Below are 25,408 nucleotides of genomic sequence, written 5' to 3'. Positions count from 1 at the left end.
ACAGGAATGCAGGCTATTGGCTAGAGATCAGCAGTTTTCTTTTCTTTTTTCTTTCTTTCTTTTTTTTTGGGGGGGGGCAATGGGGGTTAAGTGACTTGCCCAGGGTCGCACAGCTAGTAAGTATCAAGTGTCTGAAGCTGGATTTGAACTCAGGTACTCCTGAATCCAGGGCCGATGCTTTATCCACTGCACCACCTAGTTGCCCCTAAAATTCTCTGAATTCTTTTTTTTGTTTTGTTTTTTTGTGAGGCAAGGAGGGTTAAGTGACTTGCCCAGGGTCACACAGCTAGTAAGTGTCAAGTGTTTTCAACACAGGTCCTCCTGAATCCGGGGCCAGTGCTTTATCCACTGCATTACCTAGCTGCCCCAGTCAGCAGTTTTCTTTCTGAGCTCTGAAAAGACAAGAGTTGGAGGGAGGGTGGGAGGGAAGCTTCTTCCTCCATATATCCCCCAGCTAGGTAGTTGTACCCTGTAGAGCTGAAAGAGTACTTGGATAAAATAAATCATTGTCAATTCTTGAGGATCAGAATGAGTAATGTGAGGGGTTTGAGGCAGAAGCATACATTCTATTCATGAAGATTCTTCTCTCCTTGGGAAGCAGCTCATATTACAGAAGATTTCTGTACTTAAATATGAGAACAGTGACAACTGGTGATCATATGTTGTTGCACTCTGATTTGTCTTCACAGCTTTCAAGTGTACCAAATTGCATTGCCATCTGTAAAGGCTTTGTGTTTCTTGGGACGTCCAGAGGACTGAGAGTCTTCAATGCCTTGTACAATTATTCACGGGTTTGTAGTTGGGATGCAATCAAAGTTGAGATCGTGTCCATCTGGGCTACAGAAATTGGGAATGAAGTATTTGTTGCTACTGTGGATGAAATGGGTACTTACTCTTCCTGTTTGTTTGTTGTTTTTTATTCATTCTAGAGATGCCTGTAGGTTTACATTGGATCAAAAGGCAACCTATCTTCTGGTAGGGATGTATATGTTTTTCTGTGTGGGTGGAATTTCATTGGCTACACTAGGGTCTGTTTTTCTCCCTAAATCTAAGCATCGACTCCTGAGTCTAAACAAATGTTAGGCCTTGTGTATAAGTAATATAGCAGTTGTGAGACTATGGAAAAAAGCAGAGGGTTTTTTGGCCCCATTGGTGCATATATGAAAATTATTCACAGTGTGCTTCTTTTATACCTAAAATAACCATGGTTTTGTCTAAGTGGATAGTTTTTCTTCTGACGCAGAGGGCAACCCTTTAGAGGTTTTTTGTTTTGTTTTGTTTTGTTTTGTTTTGTTTTGCTGCAGGGCAATGAGGGTTAAGTGACTTGCCCAGGGTCACACAGCTAGTAAGTGTCAAGTGTCTGAGGCTGGATTTGAACTCAGGTCCTCCTGAATCCAGGGCCGGTGATTTATCTACTGTGCCACCTAGCTGTGCCCCCACCCTTTAGAGGTCTTAAAAAGTTATTGTGGGGGCAGCTAGATGGCACAGTAGATAAATCACCGGCCCTGGATTCAAGAGGACCTGAGTTCAAATCCAGCCTCAGACACTTGACACTTACTAGCTGTGTGACCCTGGGCAAGTCACTTAACCTTCATTGCCCCTCGCCCCCCAAAGTTGTTGTGGCTAAAAAATTAATCACCCTCAAGTCTCTTTGAATTTAGTGAGGCTGGTTCTGTACATCAATATAACAGACATGCAGCCATCATTGGTCTCATATTTGAGGCTTTTCCAGTGTGTTAGGAGCCATCTGCACCTATTCTTTATTGATAAAACCTTCACATTGGAGCTTCAGAAATAAATGTTGCTGTTTTTTATTCTAACTTCTTGATTTGAAGTCTAAACGTAATTTGGGCAATACACTAGGTACCCACGGTCCTTCCCGAACTGTCACTGGTGGTGTGCCAAATCCCTTTGTAATCCTATTTTGTGGGGATGGAGACCAGATTAGAAATAGGGACCCAGGTCTGCAGGATTGGAAAATGCTGCCATACAGCCGTATGGTAAAGCCCTTTTTAGGCTGTGCAAATAATGGTAATAGAAGAACTATGGTAATTCAGCATATATACTTTATAAATATAGACAAATTATATACACATATGCAAGTCCATGCTTTTAATGAGTACTGCAATGAGGTTCTATGGAGAATGTGTGAAATTTATCATATGATCTCTATTCTCAAAATGCTTACATTCTGATTGAAGGGGCAAAAATATACACACTTAAAATTTTAACAACCACAAGGTAATATGTGATTAAAAGTGGCAAAATGGGTGATGTGAGTGATAACTTGTGAAGCAGTTCAGAAAAGAAAGATAAGTATGGATTAGATAAATTGAGGAAAACTTCCTGGAGGACATGGCACTTCAGCTGGGACCTAAAAGATGAGTAGGTTTCAGATAGGTAAAGAGAACCATGGAGGGGATTTCAGGGGACAAGAATGATAACAACATTTTAAGTTGGGGGGAGTGGTGAAAGCTAAAATGAGAGTGGTAGGTTTGGGTAGGACAGTTGGGGAGCTGGGCTAATGCATGGGATTGTCCTGTCATTAAATTTCAGTTTAATTAAATTCAACAAGCATTTATTAAGGGCTTGCTATGTGCCAGCCATTGTCTTAGGCAACTGGTGATACAAAGACAAAAGTGCGACATCCTTTGGCTTCACAGAGCCTACTTTTTGCCAGGGAAATAACAGTCATCTCCTCAGCGGAGAGGGAGGGAGGAATGTGTCGTAGGTGGCTTGAGGAGAGAAGGTTGGGGAAGCTAAAGCTTTGGGCTGTTCAACAGAGAGTTATCAGGAAACAAACAACAACAAAAAAAAAAAACAACTAGTATGCAGGAAGGGCCCAGTTGAGATTATTTTACGTAAATTGGGGCAGGAATTCAAGTACATAATTAGGAAAACAGATTCTTGACTGGCCTGCCTTGTCTTTTATAACGACTCGCTTTCTATTTCAGGTGTCGTTCGTCTCTTTTATTTTTACAAGGATTTTCTTTTTCTAATAAAAGCCATCAATGAAGTGGTAAGTCTTCCATTTTTGTCACTCATACAAAAACTACATTAGAACACTGGAGGGATGTGTCGGGCTAGGAGGAAAAATGGGCTTGTGTGACCAAACAGCCACCTTTCCCTGCTACTCTATTAAAGGCCCCATCCCCCAATTAACAATGTTTTCCACACCAGAGAGTACATACTATACCCTGGTAGAGAGTAAGAGAAGAATCTTTTTACTGACCCAACTGTTCCCCTGCCCTGCCCCCCCCCAAAATACAGTCTTGCTCCAAAGTGGCCTTAGGGCCAAAGGAAATATGCAATTTTTTAAAAACAGAAATTTGTTTTAGAGTAACTTTGATGCCTAAAAAATGAGCAGATTTACAGAGAAACTAATAGTAGGGCTATATTCAATCTATATCTTATTGAATAGTAACAATACCACCTTATTTGTTTAAATAATATTTTATTAGGGGCAGCTAGGTGGCTCAGTGGATAAAGCACGGGCCCTGGATTCAGGAGGACCTGAGTTCAAATCCAGCCTCAAACACTTGACACTTACTAGCTGTGTGACCCTGGGCAAGTCACTTAACCCTCATTGCCCAACCAAAACAAACAAACAAATCACACAGCTAAATAATATTTTATTTTCCCCCAGTTACATGTAAAGAAAATGTTTTAAATTTTTGACTTCCAAATTTTATCACTTCTTTCCTCACCTCCTGCTTCCTGAGATGGTAAGCAATTTGATATGGGTTATACATGTTCAATCATGCAAAGCCTATTACCATATTAGTCATGTTGTGAAAGAAGACACAGACCCAGAGGAAAAAAAAAACATGAAAAACAATACAGAAAGTGAAAAATAGTGTGCTTCTATTTGCATTCAGATTCCATCCGTTCTTTCTCTGGAAGCGGATAGCATTTTTCATTATGAGTCCTTTGGAATTGTCTTGGATTATTGTAGTGCTGAAAATAGCTAAATCATTCACAGTTGATCATTGTATAGTATTGCTCTTTTTGTATACACTGTTTTTCTGGTTCTGCTCACTTCACTTTGCATCAGTTCATGTAAGTCTTTCCAGGTTTTTATATTCCATTACAATCACATAGCACAATTTGTTCAGCCATTCCCCAGTTGATGGGCATCACCTCATTTCCTAATTCTTTGCCACTACCAAAAAAAAAAAAAAAAGGGTGCTACAGATCTTTTTTGTATAGAAAGGCCCTTTCCCCCCCTTTTTAAAAAAATTATTTTGTTTTATTTTACTTAACACTGCCCTTGTCCCAATTTCAGAACAGTTCTCTATAGTCTCTGAGGAGGCATAATTAATGTCCTTTCACTTGCTTCCCCAGTGCCATATAGTAATGTCTCAAAACAGCCAATGTTATATTATATGCAATCTCACATGTGTAGATAAAAATCACAATTATCTCCAAATGCAAAGTTTTGCAGATTTACAAAACAAGGAACATTTCACAATGTACCCTTACAAGCCCAACATAATAAGAGAATAGTATTATGTTTTTTTCCATAAAAGTATTCTATCATTTTCCAGCCACATGTAGAGATAGTCTGCAACACCCATTCCCATAAGATTTCCAGTTTCAACTTTTTCCCTCTTCCCCCTCCCTCCCCCCTCCCCCTTTAAAAAAATCTTTTTGGGATACAGACCTAATAGTGGTATTGCTGGATCAAAGGGTGTACATAGTCTTATAGCCCTTTGGCCATAGTTCCAAATTGCTCTCTAGAATGGTTGGATCAGTTTACAACTCCACCAACAGTGCATTAATGTCTCAATTTTCTTCCATCCAACACTACCTTATTTTAATGATATGTGATTTTAATAGAAATTTGCCTTGTAAAAATTTTGATTTGTTTTGTAAAAATTGATGTTGAGTAAAGTTGCAGAAAAACTCAGTAGAACTATATACAATCTATATGCCACTGATTAGCAAAATGACCTTATTTTTAGAGTCAGCTGCAACCTGCTTCAGTTCAATAAAGTGACTTAGATGGCTTTGGTCTGTGTATGTCAGCTAGTCTTCCAGGATATTGGGCGATATGAAGTCTTCCTAAACTATTAGAAGAATTTGGAAAATTGATGAAAATCCCAAAGATTTTGAACATAAAAATGATATATGCTATTATCCTATTCCCTAATTGAAGTGAAAGAATCTTTTATGTAATGCCTAGATTGGTATTTTGTATTGCTCCTTTCATCAAATGCTTTTTGGGAAACACCTTTAATATGGATGAGAAATTTGAATGATTTGTTCTCTCTAATGTCAACCAGAAAATACAGTGAAATATATTTTTCTCTCTTATGAGCTAAGCCTAATCTGTAGTGATATCTCTTTTTTTTTTTTCAGGATGATATTAGCAAGCAAACTACATGTTTGAATTTGCAAGTTTCTCCTGGAGGGATTTTTATGGCCATGCTTCTCCAAGGCAAGACAAACTAAAGACTATTATTATTAAAGAGTGCAGACCTACCATCTCTTTCACACATACATTTTTTTTTCCTTAGGGAACATTCAAATGAGATCCCACTCCACATAAGAGCAGAAGTCCAGCTCTCATATAGCTTCCTGTCAGGAATGTGAAATTTCTGTTTCCATATTAACAGGTTTTAGATGTAGAGACTATATTTTCAAAGCCTTCCCAGTCCAGCAATCTTCGATAATAAGTTATCTTGTCTGATAATAGTCGACCTGTCAGTAAGCATTGGTTAAGTGTCTGCTGTGTTCCTGATACTGTGCTAAGCACTGGGAATAGAGTGAAACAGCCCCTGTCCTCGAGAAGTTTATCATCGTCACCACCACTATTATAACTAGTATTTACATAGTAATTTAAGGGTTGTAAAAGGGCTTTACAAAATTATCTCATTGAATCCTCACAACCACCTGGAAAGTAGGTGCTGTCATCCCCAGTTTACATATTGGGGAACTGAGGCAGGCAGAGGTTAAATGAGTTGCCCAAGGTCACACATTTAGTAAGTATTTGAGCCCAGATTTGAACTCTGGTCTTCCTGATTCCAGGTCTTGCACTCTCTCCATCATGCCACTTAGCAGCCTGCAAGTGTACATACAACATATATATGCATGGATATATAGAGAAAAATATATAGATATATAGAAAAGGAACATAAGTTAGGAGGTCACTAGCAACTGGAAACATTGAGGAAGGTTTCACATAGAATGTGCTACTTAAACAGAGTTTTAAAGACACAAGGGATTCTAGGAGGCAGAGATAAGGAAGAAGAACATCTCAGGCATGGCAGACAGCCAGTGTAGATGGAGGAAATGGCGTGTGGGAAGATGTCCAGTATGGCTGGATTGTAGAGTGTAGAGGGGTGAGAATGTGCAAGAAGATTCAGTAGATAGGAAGGGGGCAGTTAGTGAAAAGCATTAAGTGTCAGAGAATTATATATTGGATCCTAGAGGTAATAGGGAGCTATTGGAGTTTACTGAGTCTGATCTTTGCCAGCCAATATCTAGCTGCCCTATATTCTGTCTTATTAATGAAGCACCATCTTTATACCGTGTAAAGGGGCAAATTTCTTTACATTTACTTTGTACCTTTATGCCTCTGATTGCCATTACCTGCTTCTTACATCCCTTAGTTTCATCAAGTGGGCTAAAGGGAACACAACTGATCAGGGATCCCATGATTATCCCTCCCCACCCATGTATAAGTTATCTCCCTCTCCAGATATCTTTCTTTTATAAGATTGAGTTTAGAACACTTAAAACATTGAGAAAAGGGCCCAACACCGAGACTGGTTGAACAAAATTGCCTGCTCAAGTATGAGGGATCTGCTTTCTCATAAAACTCCATTTCTTCATATAACTATCCTTCATCTTTCTAGCCTGTAACCTCAATAGTTTGGTTGACAATTGAAGAGTTGTATAGCTGAGTATCCCATTCTAAAGGGTCTTATTAAAGTATTGTTCCTCTCAGTAGAAAAATCTCTTCAAGGGTCACAGCTTGCAACAGTGATTGCATCATCCTCCATCTTACCAGGATATAAATATTCCCCTGCCAGAAGTTCTGAGAAGGCAGACTATTTTACAAAAGACCTTTTGCCTATTTAAACTTGCTCAATGACTGGTTTCCCAATGCAGGAACTGGGGATGTTTGGCTAGAAGTGTATCGATTGCCCAAGGACTCCTGGCTTAAGGAGATGGAGCAACCCCATTCGTCTTCTCTATCAAAGAAGAAAATTAGCCACTTGCATATAGTAAGAAAATGTTTCATTTTTCAGTCTGTATGTTTCTCTCTGCATCCCAAGTCCTCACTACATTCTAGGCCGAATACCAGAGTACAAGAAAAAGATTAGAAACATAGGTCCATCCCCAACTGGTTATTTTCTGGTCTGGCTCTCCTAACTCTGTTTCTCTAGCTGGAATTTGACATTCAAGTCATAGTGCTTTCAGCTGGGAAATCCTTGATATATGACTTAACTTTGTATTGTTTGGTGGGATTTTTAAAGTCTAATATAAGAACATTTTTCAAAACTTTAATTCTCATCAGTAGATATTTATCGATCTTGTTCTTAAAGGCATTGTGATGTAATGAAGAAAGAACCAGTTTCAAATCCAGAGAGACCCAGGTTCAAGTCCTGCCTCTGATACACACTAGCTATGGGACCTTGGACAAGTCACAACCACTCAGTGCTCTAGGCTACTCTAACACTATAAATTGCAGAGAACATGCTAACCTGCTTTAGTAAGGAGAGTTCTCTACACCAATGAAATCACACACAGGTCTGCTCCCTGTCTTGATTTCTCACTGTGCTAATTGCTATAGGAATATGCAAGAAGGCAAGATGCATGACCTCTGTAGTCCACTGGTAGAGATAATATATACATACACATACACATATACACATACATGCATAATACATATACACACACATACACGTGTATGTTTGCTTTCTATGACAAGAGATTGGAAAACACTTTGTCCTGGGCCTGCATTTCTCAGATCAACTTCACCAGTCACAGGTCAAAAGTGAGGGAGTTCTTTTCAAAATATCTAGATCTTGGCCTTTCTTTCACCAAAGTCTGCTGTGAACCAATACAAAAACGGTTCATATGCAACATCAAATTTTATTAGAGTAAAATTGCAGGGGAAGGAGGTAGCTAGGTGGTGCAGTGGATAGAGCACCAGCCCTGGAGTCAGGAGGACCTGAGTTCAAATCCAGCCTCAGACACTTGACACTTACTAGCTGTGTGACCCTGGGCAAGTCACTTAACCCCAATTGCCTCACCAAAAAAAAAAAAAATTTCAGGGGAAAATAGACATTCAAAGTAAGTCATATATACAGTCTCATTATTAGAGCATCATCGATAAGATTGTCATTTTAGAGCTAAAGTGTCCCAAAGAGGCCATCTAATCCAACCCCATTTCATAGGCAAAGGAGCTGGGCCCAGAGGTTAAGTCATTTGCCCAAGGTCACAGTAGCATCGTTGGGATTCAATGAATCCAGATTATTTGATTCATTATCTAGTACCCCCTTTACTACAAGGTCTCTTCCTGTTTTTATTTTAGGGTCTTATTCCTCTATGGGTTCTGGTTAAAACTCCTCTCCATACCCACCTCCCTTGCCAGTGTATCTGGTGTCCTCTTGGGGTTTGCTCCTAAGCTTACCCGTGATTTTTCTCTCTTGCGGTTAGGCCCTTTTCAGTCTCTTCCCCTGCTATATTCTGGATCATCTAATTTCTTGTTTCTGATATCTCTTCTCCTCATGAGCCCTCCTGGGTTTAATTATCATTTCCATGCATATCACTCTCAGATTTACATATATAGCCCCATTCTCTCTCCTAAGCCCCATTCCATATCACAAATTGCCTACTGGCATTTTACTGGATGTCTCTTGACAGCTCACACTCTATATGTCCAAAGCAGAAGTTGTTAATTTTTACTCCCAAACCCACCCCCTCTTCTGAACTTTCATATTTCTGTTGAGGCACCACCATCCTTACAGTCTGTCCTAGATCTGAAACTAAAGTGGCTTCTCACTCTCCTTCAGCCTGTATACCCAGTCAGTTGCCAAATCTTGTTTCCACCTCCACAACAATTCACATGAGTACCCTCTCACTACTAAAACAGCTACCATCTTAGGTCAGGCCCTCATCACCACTTTACTAGACTCTTGCAATAATTCCCTAATTGTCTTTCTGCCTCACATGTCCGCCTACTCCAAAATGATTTTCCTTAAGTATAGGTCTGACCCGACACTCCCCCACGTAGTAAAGTCCTCTACCTCTATTGTGATTCTGTGACTAAAATCCTTCTTCTGAACTCCTGTAGTATGTATTCTCTGCACCACTCATTTGGAACTTACCATGCACTGCCCTTATTGTCAGTTATCTTTTTACGTCCATGGCTCACACCTCCCCAACTACATCATAAGATCCTTGAGGGTGTCACCACATTTTATGCTTCTTTATTTCTCCCAGTTCCTAGAATAGTGACTTGCACATAACAGATGCTCCCTGAGTATTTATTGGTTTACTCTTTAGGTAGCAAGATGACTTTGGAATAGAGGTTTGTTCACTATAAGTGATTCAGTGTCTGTGCTGAGATATTGCTAGCTGAGGTGATTGCTAACAGCAGTCCTCTTATTGTAGGCAAATTCCATAAACAGCCCTAATAAATCTGCAACCACTACGAAATATTTCTCGATTACAAAGATAACTGTGTTCACTTCATATTGTCACCTTCTTACTAGTCTGCTCATCTCTTGTGTCTCCTGCTTCCAATTCATCTTGTCTAATACCACCAGATTAAATTTCCTAAAAGAGCTCTTCTCTCTGCAAAAATTTTCAGTGGCTTCACAGTATCTCTGGGATAAAGCCCAAACTACTTAGTTTAGAATTCAAGACCATTCAAAATCTGACTACATTCTGTTTTCCCAGTATTTAACGATATCAAGCCCCTGTTCCAGCCAAGACATTCTTCTCACTGTCCCTTAAACAACATGTTCATCCTTACCTTTAGTCTTAACTCATGCTACCTCCCTTCTTCCCTCCCTCCCCCTCCTCAACATCCCTGGGGTGCCCTGTCTTCTTCTTTCCCCTTCTATTCAAAATTCTATCCATCCTTCAAAGCTCAATTCAAGTCCTATTTCCTTCATGACCACTCCATGATTTCCCTAGCCATTCTACTCCACAGTGATTTCTTCCTCTTCTGAACTCCTATAACATTTTCTGTTTGTACTACTCTGTGGGCATCTAGGTGGCACAATGGATAGAGTGCTGGGCCTAAAGTCAGGAAGACCTGAATTCAGTTCCAGCCTCAAGACACTTACATAGTTGTATGACCCTGGGCAAATTCATTTAGCCTTGTTTACCTCAGTTCCTCAAAATATAAAATGATCTGGAGAGGGAAATGGCAAAGTACTCCAGTATCTTTTCCAAGAAAACCCCAAACAGGGTCATGAAGAGTCAGACATGATTAAAACAACTAAAACAACTACTCCTATGGTATTTATCACGTTCTATTTTTTATTATTATTTTGTCGTTTCATGTCTTCTCAACTAGATTGTAATAATCTCCTGGAAGCCACCTATATATATATATTTTTTTTTTGGTGAGGCAATTGGGGTTAAGTGACTTGCCCAGGGTCACACAGCTAGTAAGTGTTAAGTGTCTGAGGCCGGATTTGAACTCAGGTACTCCTGACTCCAGGGCCGGTGCTCTATCCACTGCGCCACCTAGCCGCCCCCCATCTTTCTATTTTGAAACTCTGTATATACTCATAAACCCTTTTACCTTGTTATGCACATGGTAGAATTCAATAAATGTTTGTTGAATGATTATACTTATTGGTCCCCAAAGCATCTAAGACTACATGAGCCATATTGGGAAATTAGAAGGGACAAAGTGGATGTATATCAAAGGTGAACACATTTTTGTTTTGTTTTTGTTTGTTTTTATTCCTACAGAAATCCGTTGAATCATCAGATCTTTCAGATGTGGTAAAGAAGCTTTAAGGAAAATTTCCAAAATTTGGGTTGTATTTTAGAGATTTATTTGAAGATTTACCTTTAGTATCAAATTTTTTTACTTGTTGTAAGCTCTCCATTCAGTTCTAGGCTCCCTTCAGGTAAAGGTCCCTGGAGGGAAACTCTGGGAAGAAGCCAACTTGTAGAGGAGCTAGCATTTAAGTCATGTCTCTCTTCCCAACTTACCACACTCGAGAAAATGGAGAAGTTCCCTTTGGGTGAGATTGAGAACCATGCCTCTCTTGTGTTTGAGCTGCTGCTAGCTTCTCTATATATTGCCTCCCTCCTGAAGTCCTTTTTACCCCCTCTGAAAACCTCTCCCTGAAGAGAGCCTGGAATCACACATGTCCTTTCTTAAAGCCTAAAGACAAAAGAAACTCCGATCTCTCCTCTCCCAAGTTCTTGCCAATACCCTTCCTCACACAGGCATGGAGCATCAATTTCCATCAATGAGAATACTGTTATGAAAATGAGCATGAGCCCTGAGTAACAAAAAGATATAGTATGTTCTACACAAAGATACAGTAGATTCAACCCTACAGGGGTATTTCCGCATAGTCCCAGGTGGATTTCCAAAATGTAAGCTTTCCTTTAGGGTCTTTTCTATATTGGGCTGGTAGATATGGGTCCATATCCCTATGTCTTGTAGTTCTTGAGTTTATAGTCCTCTCTCTTACAGGAAAATTATCCTATAAAAACAGACGTTAAATTAAGTGGTCCAGTTCAAATAATGAAGCTTAAACCACCCAAACCAGTTACAGGTAAATACCATTAAATACCATTCAACTTATTTGTTCCTTCCTTGGGCACCACCTTATGACAGCCCATTCAGATTGTAGGTGTAGTGCCAAGAAGAAAATGAAGAGCCTCTTAATTTCTGGTATTGCAAATACAAAGATTATAAAAGTAATAAAAGAGGAAAAGAAAGAAGGATTATTATAAAGAAAGAATGTGGGGTTTTACAAATATTTGCCTTCTATCCTATAAGTAGCAGTGAACTACTACTGTCTCTGCCCAGGCATTGTGAGGATCTATTCTATGTACTTTATGAGATAGTTCAACCATGGATCAGAGTAAATTAAGATGGTGGAGATACAGAAACAGAGAACAATTAATGTTTGCATCCCATAGAAGAGAGGAATACAGAGTATTGAAGACATAGGCATATAACTTAGTGTACTTGAGTTTTTAAGACTGAGTAGAAGGCAATTTCAGGAGAAATGAGAAATGTTGGAAGAGATATTAGAAAGCCAGGAAGAAGGAAAAAGAGAAGGGTAGAAGAGGGGACAGTAAAAGAAAAAAGACTACATTTATACATATAGGCAATCTAGTCCTCAAACTGTTAGATAAAGTTGAATGGTGCAAATAATATTTTCTTCTTTTTCCACACAGGTACTCCGTTTAAAAAACCCACTGGAAGTCTTTCCAAAGTTAGAAGAGGTTTATGGGTTGGGCTCTGGGCAAAACCACATGATCAAAGATAGCCAATTGGAGCACCAGGCAGCAATCTTTGAAGTTTTATTTAAAAAGTATCAGCATTTAGAATGCCCAGAGGGAAATCCAAGGTGAGATGGAAAAGAAAAATAACAAAGGTTTTCATAATCTCTAGAAACTTTGTATAATCAAGATTTCTAATCTTCTTCCATGGCTTAGAAATCAGGCAGAAATTAATCCAGGATGCCATTCATTTCAACCAGCATTTGTTAAACACTCCCTATGTACCAGACAATGATTGGAGTACTATGGAGTCAAAGATGAAATACAATATAAGTTCTTCCCTCAAGGAGTTTACACTGTTGTAGGTGGACAGATCATATACCTGTTAGTAAAGGATTAAATGCATTGAAGAGGTCAAATAGAGGGTCTTGAGAGGTTCAAAGACAGAAATCTTCTAACTGGGGAACTTGGGGAATGCATCATTTAGGAGGTGGCATCTGAGATGGGCTTTGAAGGCCGGGTAAAATTAGAAATAGATATGGAGTCCAGCTTGGCTAGAGTGTAGAGTGTTTGTGGGGCTCTCATGCAATAATGTTAGAAAACCAGATGAGAGCCAATTTTACCTCGAATGTAAAACTAAGGTGCATGTAGAGTTTCAAACTCACAGTCAACAAGGGACTCTATTTCCAGCTAATACAAAGAAAGACAAAGGTAATCCCTGCTCTTGAGGAGCTCACAGTCTAATGGGGGACCCAATATTGCAAAAAACTATATACAAAAGCTAGGATAGAATGGAAATATTCAATAGAGGAAGGCATTAGCATTAAGGAAGATCAGGGCAGGCTTCTTGCAGAAGGTGGGGCCTTAGCTAAGATCGGAAGGAAGCCAGGGAATCTTGGGAGTGGGGATGAGAAGGGAGAGTTTCGGGCATGGGGAGCAGTCAGTGAAGATGCCTAGAGTCAGGAAATGGAATGTCTTGTGTGAGGAAGAGCAAGGAGGCCAGTGTCACCAGATTGTTGAACATGTGGAGGTGAGCAAATTGTAATAAGACTGGAAAGCTACCAAGAGGGCAGGTTGTGAAGGGCTTTAAAAGCCAATAGAAGGGGCAGCTAGGTGACGCCGTGGATAGAGCATCGGCCCTGTAGTCAGGAGGACCTGAGTTCAAATCCGGCCTCAGACACTTGACACTTACTAGCTGTGTGACCTTGGGCAAGTCACTTAACCCCAATTGCCTCACCAAAAACCAAAAAAAACAATAGAGAATTTTATATTTTATCATGGAGGTAAGAGGGAGCCACTGCAATTTGTTGAATGGCATTTGGAGAAGGGGAAAGAACTAGTTAGAACTAGTTAGACCTGCACTTGAGGAGTATCACTTTAATAACTGAGGAGAGGGCAGCCCAGAGTTGGAAGAAACTTGAGGCAGTGCAATAGTCCAAATATGAGATGTTGAGGACCTGCACCAGGTTGGTGGCAGTGTCACAGGAGAAAAAGGAGTGTGTATAGGAGAGAATTTGCAAAGATGGGAAGATGCTGACCAGCATTAGCAGAAGGAATTTCAGGATGTGGGGTGTTCTTCTATAATCCCTGCCTGAGGGAGGGTGACTATAGTTGGTGGATCTCTTGGCCAAGGGAGTTGGGAACTACAGTGGGCCAAGCAAGTCTTGCGTTATTATAATGGCCCCTAGGGAGCACCAGGTTGCCTAAGGACAGGTGACCTGGCCCAGAGTGGAAATGGAGTAGGTCAAAGCTCCTATGATATTTGTAGTAGCATTGGCCTATGAGTGGATCCTGCTCTTCCAGGCTGGCTGAGAGAGGGCAACTCTGTCTTTCAAACCAATGGATGAGTGAATGAGTCCATACATTTCTGTATGAATGAATGAATAAGTATTTCCTCACCCAGGAGTTCTCTGTGACCATAAAAATCACAGGTTCAAAACCTGTCCCCCTAAAAATTAAAAAAAAAATGTTGATCAGTAAAAGAGACAACAAAGACAACAAAGAACAAGGTAAGATTTTTACTTAGCACCTGTTTGTTATGTGCCATAATTTTAAAAAAGCATTTATTAGGTACTTACTGTATGGTGGGAACTATGTTAAGCAGTGAGGATACAAAGACAAATCTGAAGCAGTCTCTGCTCTCAGGGATCTTATATTCTCCTTAGAGGATACCAAGTCTACCGCATGTACATAGCATATACACAGATAAGTGCTGGGGGTTTCCTCCTTGCACTTTAACAAAGTTGAAGGTTGGCCCAGGCAAAAGACAGAAACACACTGAAATATAAATGGGACTCCCTTTCCTTTGGAAAAGGACAGTTCTATCCAAGAGCCAGTGTGGCTTCAGAAAGGGCCAAGGAATGGTCCATATGGTATTTGCTGTTTGACAAATTCAGGAGAAATACCAGGAGCAGAACAGAGGTCTGTATGCAGTGTTCATCATTCAGACAAAGGGCTTTGATACTGTCATTCACGAGGGTTTGTGGAAGATCAAGACACAATTTTGTTGCCTAGAGAACTTCATGCTTGCATGGGTTCTGTATAATGAATGGACTATGCTCTGTGCTTTCCCAGTCACCCAGGATTGCAACCTAGTTGTCATCCTTGACTCTTCTTTCTCATCTCTTTTATCCAATATGTTGCTAACTCTTGTCAATGTTACCTTCATAACAGCTCTTCTTTATGCCTCCTTTTCTCTTCTGACACTGCCATCACCCTGGTGCAGTTCCTCACCACCTCATGCCTAGACTATTGCAGTAGCCTATTGGTTGGTCTCTGCCTCATACCTGGTTGTACCATTCATAGCTGTCCCCTCTCCACCTTTCCAGTCTTCTTGTGCCTTACTCAGCCCCTTGTATTTTGCAATATAGTGAACTGTCCTCCTTGCTGTTCCTCACAGGAGATACTCCCAATTCCATGCATTTTCACTGACTATCCTGCATGCTTGGAATTCTTTCCTTCCTCATCTCTGTCTTCTTAATTCACAGATTTCCTTTAATTCCCAGCTAAAATTCTACTTTCTGGAAGAAGTCTTTCCTGGTGTCCCATAATGCTAGTGACTTCCTTCTGTTGATTATCTCCAATTTATCATAGATAGATAGATAGATAGATAGGCAGGCAGATAGGCAGACAGATCTTGTTTGTACATAGTGATTTACATGTTGTCTCCCCTATTAATACACTGCAGATTCCTTAAGAGCAGGAACTTTTGCCCTTTGCCTTTCTCTGTATCCATCCAGCACAGTACCTGGACTATGTTAAGCACTTCAATGTTTATTGATTGACTGGCTGACTTTCTGTGTTTCTAGAACTATAACTAGGATGGGACCAATGATTTGGGCTATGCCATCTAACAATTAAATACCACTAAATTCATGTTAAAATGAAGTCACTGGTCCATACCAAAACAAACAAATAAACAAAAGCAATTTTGTGTTATGGTTGAAGAAATTTTGACAAATATTGTGACTAGGGTCATTTGGCATATCTTTGACAGAAAACTCTCCTGGTGTTCAAACAGCTGGATCACAAGATCACCTAAATTTTCATATCTGAAACTAAATCTTTCCAATGCTAGTATAGTAAACACCTTGAATTTGAATTTTTCCTTGGTATATATTCAGTATGCCAGCCCACGGGGCTGAACCATAATTAAGATTGCAGTTGTCTTCTGAATTGGAACAAGAATGAGTCTGGATTAATCCAAAGAAAAAAAAAGATGTTTCAAAATCAGATCCTTCTGTAATGTAGGCATACTTTCTGAGGGTGTAGAGACCTTCTCTGAAAAAGGGAATACCTTTTGACATAATTTCAATATGGGTGACCGACAGCTGAAACTAATATGTATACATACAAATCAGCTTATAAATTTCTCCGTCATCCCCAAGGGATACAGTATAATTTGCTCAACCCTCACATCCCTAGATAGAGCCTTGAAATCTCTTCCATCTGTCATCCATCCCGAAGAAGATTCTGTCCTTGCCAGGTAGTCTTCCATAGCTCATTGTTTATTATCTATTTCTCTCCTAGTGTTGCAGTGTTCCATTTTCTTCTCCCTGGACACATATTTATGTTGCCAACTGAAACCAGTGTTCCCTCAGGTAAAATAAAAGTGGGTTATTATTTTGTAGAAGTTGCTACTTTGAGGAATCCCTTAAGCAAGTCACTTAAAAGAGATTTTATATTATAATTGCAGCCCCACCATCCTGGCTCAATACTGCAGGTACTGTCTTATCTTGAATAGGAGAGGAGAAAGGAAAATGGGAATAAGAGTCAAAGGCTTATCACTGATGGCATGGAATTATCAATTGGAGGGTGGGGGGAGGGGCGGGTGGTGGTGGTGGTGGTGGTAAAAGTGTCTATTTACCTTTATGCCTTCGGAGCAAAGAAACTATTAAAGATAAAGAGAAAAATGCCTTGTTACGAAATCATTTGTCTCTAAAGCAAGAGATTGTGGGTTTAAATTCCACCTGAGTGCCTCCTCTGGAGAGCAAGTATTGATCGTGTTCTCTCAGAAGAACAAGAAAAGAGGGACCTGGTGAGAAGCACCAAGTTGTCGAGGAAAGAGCACTGGATTTGGAGTGACAGCACTTGTGTTTAAGTACCCTGCATTTACTAGCTATGTGTGACCTTGAGCAAATACTTTCCAACTCCCTAAATCTTAATTTCTTCATATTCCTTTATTTCCTAATGTTTTCCCAATTTGCAAAACGGGAGTAATAATACTATTTCTACTACTTACTTCACAGGTGTTGTGAGGCTAGCCCATTATAGATGATAATACATTTTTTTAATCATTATTAAAGGCTGACTTCGGTCAGCTGTCTCTAAAGCTAGATTGTCCTTAATATTCCAAAGGTGTGGATTCCACTTTAGAGAACGATCCAACACTTGATAAAGAATTTTCCCTGAGGGCTCATTTTTGGTCATAGAAGAGGTGTGAGAAAGGAGGAGATAGGCAACTCAGAGGAGAACCTTGCTCTCATTGCTCTCTCTTCAGGCTTAGAGGCTCCACATCAATCATCTTGTACTCTTGAGACTGGATGAACTTATATTTGAGTGTTGGGCATGAAATGTCAGGGCCCTCTCACAGCTTCTACTGTTAATGCCACAGAGATCACCACGTCTCTACTCTGCCAACATTGAATTCAGATACTTGAGATCTTCCAAGCTTTCCTTTTTTAAAAAAGCATTCATTTGGGGGCAGCTAGATGATGCAGTGGATAGAGCACCGGCCCTGGAGTCAGGAGTACCTGAGTTTAAATCCGGCCTCAGACATTTAACACTTACTAGCTGTGTGACCCTGGGAAAGTCACTTAACCCCAATTGCCTCACTTAAAAAAAAAGCATTCATTCATTTATTTATTTTTGTTATGTTTTAAGTTCCAGTTTGTTTTCCTCCCTCCCACCCCCATATTGGAGAAAGCCAAAATGTCAGTTCTTTCTTTGGAGGTGGGGAGCAATTTCCTTCATAAGTCCTTTATAGTTGATATGAATACTCAGAATAGCTTAGTCATTCACAGTTACTCTTCAAACAATATTTCTGTTACTGTATACAGTGTTCTCTTGGTTCTGCTCATTTCACTCTGCAGTATTTCATTTTAGTCTCTCCATGTTTTCTAAAACCAATCTGCTGGTCATTTCTTACAGTACAGTAGTATTCGGTCATAACTATATACCACAACTTATTCAGTCATTCCTCAACTGATGGATATCCCCTCAATTTTCATTTCTTTACCACTATAGAGAGCTGCTATCATTATTTTTAGAACATATAGGGTCTTTTACTTTCTCCCTGATCACCTTGGGAAACAGAGCTAATAGTGTTAATTGTTAAGTTAAAGGCTAGACACACTTTTATAACTCTTTGGGCATAATACTAAGTTCTCTAAAATGGCTGAATCAGTTCACAGTTCCACCCTCAGTATATCAGTGTCTCTATTTTTCCACATCCCCTCCAGCATTGTCATTTTCCCCTTCTATCATTTTAGCCAGTGTGGTAAGTGTGAAATGGTATCTCAGAGTTATTTTAATTTGCATTTCTCTAATAAAAGATGATTTAGGGGCAGCTAGGTGGCGCAGTGGATAAAGCACTGGCCCTGGATTCAGGAGTACCTGAGTTCAAATCCGGCCTCAGACACTTAACACTTACTAGCTGTGTGACCTTGGGCAAGTCACTTAACCCCCATTGCCCCGAAAAAAAAAAAAAGATGATTTAGAGCATTTTTTCATGATTATATATAGCTTTGATTTCTTCTAAAAACTGCCTATTCATATCCTTTGACCATTTATCAATTGGGAAATGACTCATTATAAATTTGACTCAGTCCTATATATATTTTGGGATGTGAGGCCTTTATCTAAGAGGTTGCCTATAAAAAGTTTTTCCCCTAATTTTCTACTTTCCTTCTAACTTTGGCTACATTGGTTTTATTTGTACAAAATCTCTTTATTATAATGAAAATTATCCATTTTATATCCCACAATGTTATATCTTTTTATTCATAAATTCTTATCAATAAATTTAATAGGTAACATGTCCCATGCTTCTGTAATTATATCTCCCTTTATGTATAGGTCATGTATCCATTTTGACCTTATCTTAGTAAACAGTGTAAGATATTGGTCTATACCTAGTTTCTACCAGATTGCTTTCTGGTTTTCCCAGCAATTTTTACAAAATAGTGAGTTTTTATCCCAAAAGCTTAGAGATTTGCCTTCAAACACAAGGTTACTATAGTTATTTACTAATGTGTTGTAGATCTATTCCACTGGTCCACTATTCTGTTTCTTAGCCAGTACCAGATAGTTTTGATAATTACCACTTTATAATATAGTTTAAGATCTGGTACTTCTAGACCTCCTTCCTTTACATTTTTTTTTCACTAATTCTTTTGATAGTCTTGAACTTTTGTTCTTTCAAATGAATTTTGTTTTTATCTTTTCTAGCTCAATAAAATGACTTTTTGGTAGTTTAATTGGGATGGCATTGAATAAGTAGATTAGTTTAAGTAGAATTAACATTTTATTTTATTTTTTAAGAACTAACATTTTTGGGGCAGCTGGGTAGCGCAGTGGATAGAACATCGGCCCTGTAGTCAGGAGGACCTGAGTTCAAATCCGGCCTCAGACACTTAACAACTTACTAGCTGTGTGACCCTAGGCAAGTCACTTAACCCCAATTGCCTCACACAAAAAACCCCCTAACATTTTAATTAAATTGGCTTGGTCCATCCATGAACAATAAATATTTCTCCAGTTATTGAAATCTGACTTTGTATAAAACTCAAACTCTGCCAACATTGGTTTCAGATACTCAAGATCTTCCAAGCTTTCCTTTTCAGGATGATCCCCTATTGTTTCCTGCTGTTGCTGATTAGTGCTGCATAAGCTTTTTTCTGAGAAGCACAGTTTATAGTTAGTAAAACTTTACTGACCAAGTTCACCTTTGTTCATTATATTGCTTGAAAGGTTTTAGTGCTCATCCTTACCCTCTGCTGTTCAAGAATGAGCTCCCTGTTCAGGAATGTGATAGACACTCTGTTTTTTGGGGGCCAAAACCACAGAATTAACATAATTATTCTACAGATAAAAACAGCTACATGTAATTTCCCCATCATTCTAAAACATCCCCCTGGTTGTTAGCATAACAATTGTGTACATATGTGTGTACTTGCTTTTTGATAGACTATTTCATGTTTCCCACCCACAAAAGGATGAGCATGTAGCCTGGGCAGGGCATGGCACAATACTGACTTACCTGTTCTACTCGGGCCTCTTCATTTGTTCTTTTTATATATTCTTAACTTCGTCATGTACTTGTATCACTAATGAACTACCAGCTACTTTGGAGGCTCCCTTCTTGGGTTAACCCTTTGTCCAGCCTAACAAGGAGATCGTGCCTTGTGCCAAAATCTTGCCTTAGTGCCTCCATCTCAGAGAGCAGGCATAATTTGGCGTAAAAAGAAAAAGGAATGAGGAGCTCATTCCTTCTCAAGTCAGAACTTGAGATTCAGCATCAGGTCTCCTAAAGAGATAAACTTTCATAGCAGTACATTACCACATACTATACTTTCCAAACCTAGAAAAGGATGTAAATTCTAGAGAGATCACATAAGGCCCAAACTGAAAGCATACAAATGAAAATATTTTGAGAAAAATTAATCCAAAATATATATCCCTTGGGAATTACATAGTAAGAAGGCTCAAGAGCAGCATAAAGTACAGTAATGACCAACAAACTAAGCAACAAAGTCAGCATATTCCATCCAAGAGAGTTCACACTTGGGTACCCAAGATCCTATCTGGCTCATCTCTATAAACAGGATAGTCAGTATTTGTCAGAATGAGCTACCACTGGTATAAATAAGGGTTACAACTCATCTGCCATTTAGGTAAATGAAAGCCAACTTCACAGCTTTGTTTAACATTCTTTTCATTTCTCAGGTGTGGCCTGTGCTCTGGGTGTCCACTGGCCTGGAAATCATAATTTCTTCCTCTATTCGCTTATCCGACCTCCAAAAGACAAAGACAAGGAAAAGGAGAAGGAGAAGGAGAAAGAGAAAGAGAAAATTGGTATGATAATTTTCTGCTGACAGGAAACTTCCTCAGATCTAAATTTCTCCATTAATTTCAGTGGCTTATTAGAAGTTTAACTTCCGGTATCACCCAGAAGGATTTTAGGAACTGTGAGTAGGGCCACCTATGGGTGCAGCTGGGTAGCACATGTTCTAAAAATATGGAATGGCTTGGGCCCTGGATCATCATAAATTGAAAGGCATTTATTAAGGGTTTATTGCATATGGTAGGAATACAAAAACCAAAGAGAGACAATTAATTACCCTTTAGAAGGTTACAGTCTATTAGGAGAATACTACACATGGGTATATGAGCTATTCAGGGAGGACTAGCACCTCTGCTGTGTAGGCTTGCTGAACCCTTTTCAGGATTTTTCATTCACCTCTGATGTCCACCTATCACCCAACTCTTCCCTGTGGCTCCAAGAAGCTATGGCATGTGCAGCAGCGACACCCCAGTAAAACCATCTTGGGATGCATATTAAGCCAAATTGAGGGTAACTGACAGGCCCCAAACCTGTTAGTGAGCTAGGGGGATGTGTACCCCAAGCATAGGAAGACTTCTCCCGGTGGAATGGGTAGATGAGAACAGTTTGTTCCAACAGCCAAGAGGATGGCTGAAGCAGGCACTGCGGAGTGCTTAGAGCTTGGTCAGACATCAAAGACACCAAGGTCATCCGTCACATCCCTGACCATTGCCAGTCATTCTGATTTTTGTCTTGCCACTAGACTTTGATGACTCTGGAAGAGAGAGGGAAGCTGACAACTTTTTGCAACTCTGCCTCACTTAAATCCAATTCATATGTGAGTCAAGACATCATCCAAGATGTTATTAGTACCCTTCAAAAATGAAGGGAAAGGGGCAGCTAGGTGGCGCAGTGGATAGAGCACCGGCCCTGGAGTCAGGAGGACCTGAGTTCAAATCTGGCCTCAGACACTTAACACTTACTAGCTGTGTGACCCTGGGCAAGTCACTTAACCTCAATTGCCTCACTAAAAAAAAAAATGAAGGGCAAACAACAACAACACATGGGGAATGGTGGTCAGAGCAGGGAATGTTGATCTGGGATTATGAGTGGAGCCATAGATCAGCTGATTCTATCCTTTTCAGGGAAAGCGAGTAGTATTAATTTTAATTTTTGGTGTTTTCAGAGAGAAGAGCAAGGAGTAAGGTGGGGCATTGCATTTGTACATCAAAGTCTATAGCAGAATGCCTGAGGAATGCCCTGGTACTGGTGGATGATTGGATAGGATGTAAAGCCTGGTCTGAGGCAGGTAGTTAGGTGAATTTTCAGTCATTGACCAATCAGGATAGTTCAGCCCTCAGGCAGAATGCCAAAACTTGAGTAGATTAATTTAGGAAGTGGGTGTGATTTGCTCTCTGGACTAAGTGGGTCAGTGGCAGGATGGGTGGCAAGATGCCAAGTAGTCCCTGGTTTCCTGGTAGATGGCAGGAGGGGATGCTTCCTAAAGCTAAGACCAGTCAATAAGGTTGGTTCACAGAGCCCCTTTCTTCCTGTGACAACTCTTGTACTAGTTGATGGAGATTCTTCTAAAGAAGCTCTTCTATTCCCTCCTTTCTTCTCTAAGAAGCTCTTCTATTGCCTCCATCTATTCAGAAGGCACAAGAGGTATAGGTACTGAGCCAAATCTCCATGGAAATGACCATTGAAAAGCAGGATCATTCTTGAGAGATTATCAAAGCAACTGAGCTGTGAAAGATGCCTAAACTTTTGATAACTTTATTCTCATCAGATCCCTACTGCCCATATCACTTGTTATCTACTTTTTCATTACTACTACTACTACCTGGTTAGGGACCATGTGTTTGGATAACCTAAACTCAGAACAAGTTCTAAAATGCTGAATTTTTAAAATTTAACATACAAGGACTGAAAAATAAGAGGAACTCATGGTAAAAAAAAAAGGTTTGAAGTAAATTAAGTATCCCTTCCATTAGACCCTGATCAGAAGCCTGATGGAGTGTGGCCAACGGCAGCACCAATTTCCAATTCAGCCATCAGCCCCTGCACATCTTACCTACTGCTGGCTTGTGATGATGGAGTAATTACTTTGTGGGATAGAGCCCAAGGTGCGTTCTCCATTTGTCTATTTCCATCTTATTAACTGAGGTAAGCAGCCTCTTTGGGGGGCTCATTTGTAATGGTGACATATAAGAAGGTCTCAATGCGGAAGGGTCTTCTGAGTAGTCTTAAAACTTATAGAAAACTCCTGGTATAGCTCATTGATGGAAGGTGACCTTTATTAAGATCACAGTATCATAGATTTATAGGTAGAAGGGTTCAAGCCAACCCTCTTGAGGAACTTGAGGCCCAGAGAGTAAAGTGACTTGTCTAAGATCACACTGGTAGTAATAGAATCAAAGTTTGAACTAAGGTCTTCTGATCCTAAATCTAGCCTTCTTTTCACAATATCTGTTTCTTGTTGCTACCATCCTGAGCCAATTGAACTATCCTGCCATTCATTTATTACTCTCTATTCAGCAAATATTTGTCAAACATGTTCTATATGCAGGTTCTTTGCTAGGTGCTAGAATACGTGTCTTTGACTAATAAGGAAATGTGTTTTGCATGATTGCACTTGTATAACCTATATCAAATTGCTTGCCATCTTAGAGAAGAGGGATAGATGAGAAGGAGGGAGAGAATTTGGAACTCAGAATTTTTAAAAATGTGTTAAAAAATGTTTTTACATGTAATCGAAAAAAATTATTTAAAATAGAATACATATCTTTCAGTTTGTCTTGATCAAGTAGTGTTCTTATATTCCCCCCATTAGAGAAGTGGAGAACTGCAGAAAAGCAGTGTCAAATAAGCTTTCAGTCCTGTTTTTTTATAAATCTTGCTTAACCATTGTCATCTACTTTAAGGGAATGGCCAGTGGATTCAGAAATGATTAGGACATATTAAAAAGGGGGCATTGGTATATAAAGGAGGAGGGAAAAGACTCAATTACCATAAATAGCGTTCTCTGATACTTCTGCCATCTTCAAAAGAGTTCTCTCCTACTCCAAAAAGCTAACAAAATACCATCGCTTGTTACTCTCCCAATCACTGTGATACTTAATCACCCCCATCCTTAATCTTTACTTCCCTTCTTTCATCTTTATCCTCATCAACTCTATAACATATTTCCTATATCCATATCCTGTTTCCTCTCTGCCTGCCCTCTGAAATTTTGTTCTCTGAAATTCCTGTTCCAAAGCTAAAAGATTTTCCTCCATTTTGTATCTTTTCCCCTTGAGATTCTTCCGTCTTTTAGTACTCATAGAGAACTGGCTTCCACAAGGTGATACCACACTCCTGACCATGCTAAACAGCACTCTCTTTCATCTCTTTCCTCACTCATCACACTGGTCCTGAAGAAAGCATTGGAATACTCTTCGTGGTTTTTCCCTTTGATTCCATTACTCAGCAATTTCTCCCCCTTTGAATTTCAGCCTGTTAAGCTATGTGGTACAGTGGACTTGGAGCTAAGAAGACCTGATCAGATCCTACCACAGATACTTACTGGCTGTTTGACCCTAGACAAGTCACTTCACCCCTGTCTGCCTTATTCTCCTCATCTGTAAAATGGAGATAATAGCACCTACTTCATAGGGTTATTGTGAGGATCAAATGAAATAACACGTGTAAAGCACTTTACAAACCTTATATCACTATATAAATTAACTATTAATAAAATTTCTCTCTCAATTCAGTTTAAGGTAGCTGTTATCAAAAGGCCTCCAAGCCCCTACTTCTTAAAGTGTAATTTTATTTTACTTTTTAAAATGAACAATCATTTATTTTCTCACTCCCATCCTGCCCCTTCAAATGAAAAAAAAAAATAAAGAGAAAAAACCTTGTAACAGACATGCTTAGTTAAACTTCACAAATTCCCACGTAAGCCAATGCCTCATTTTACATCTTGAGTCTGTCACCTCTGTCAGGCATTGTTTCATCTTTGTCCTTTGGAATTATAATTGGTCCATGTTGCATTGATCAGAATTCTTGTGACTTTCAAAGTTGTTTGTCTTTACAGTGCTGTTATGAATGTATAAATTGTTTTCTTATTTCTGCTCCCTTCATTCTACATTAGTTCATACAAATCTTTCCAGGTTTCTCTGAAACTGTTCCTTTTAGCACTTCTTATGGCATACTAGTATTCCATTACATTCATATCCTACAGTTTGTTCAGCTGTTCTCCAATAGATGGTTGGTTACCCTCTAAGTTTTCTGGGTTTTTTGCAACTATTAAAAAGAGCTTCTATAAATACTTTTGCATATGTTAGTCCCTTTCCTCTTTATTTGGTGTTATATACCTAGTATTGGTATCACTGGGTTAAAGGGTATGCACAGTTTAGTAATTTTGGGGGTACTTAGTTCCAA

At 39.5% G+C, this 25,408-nt stretch overlaps 1 protein-coding gene across 1 annotated transcript in view; it reads left to right on the top strand.

Annotated features, from left to right (window-relative positions):
• The window catches only part of WDR93 (WD repeat domain 93), a 48,374-nt gene that overhangs the window by 4,425 nt on the left and 18,541 nt on the right, over nt 1-25,408 (top strand). The window contains 11 exon segments of the mRNA XM_043980387.1: nt 690-885; nt 2,955-3,019; nt 5,362-5,440; nt 7,117-7,232; nt 10,945-10,977; nt 11,684-11,765; nt 12,397-12,407; nt 12,409-12,569; nt 16,471-16,541; nt 20,887-21,015; nt 22,978-23,109. Of these exon segments, the coding sequence (XP_043836322.1) occupies nt 690-885; nt 2,955-3,019; nt 5,362-5,440; nt 7,117-7,232; nt 10,945-10,977; nt 11,684-11,765; nt 12,397-12,407; nt 12,409-12,569; nt 16,471-16,541; nt 20,887-21,015; nt 22,978-23,109 (1,075 nt within the window).

The sequence above is a fragment of the Dromiciops gliroides genome, chromosome 2, assembly GCF_019393635.1.
Source record: "Dromiciops gliroides isolate mDroGli1 chromosome 2, mDroGli1.pri, whole genome shotgun sequence".
Classification (NCBI taxonomy): domain Eukaryota; kingdom Metazoa; phylum Chordata; class Mammalia; order Microbiotheria; family Microbiotheriidae; genus Dromiciops; species Dromiciops gliroides.
This window is presented reverse-complemented; position numbering and strand designations above follow the sequence as displayed.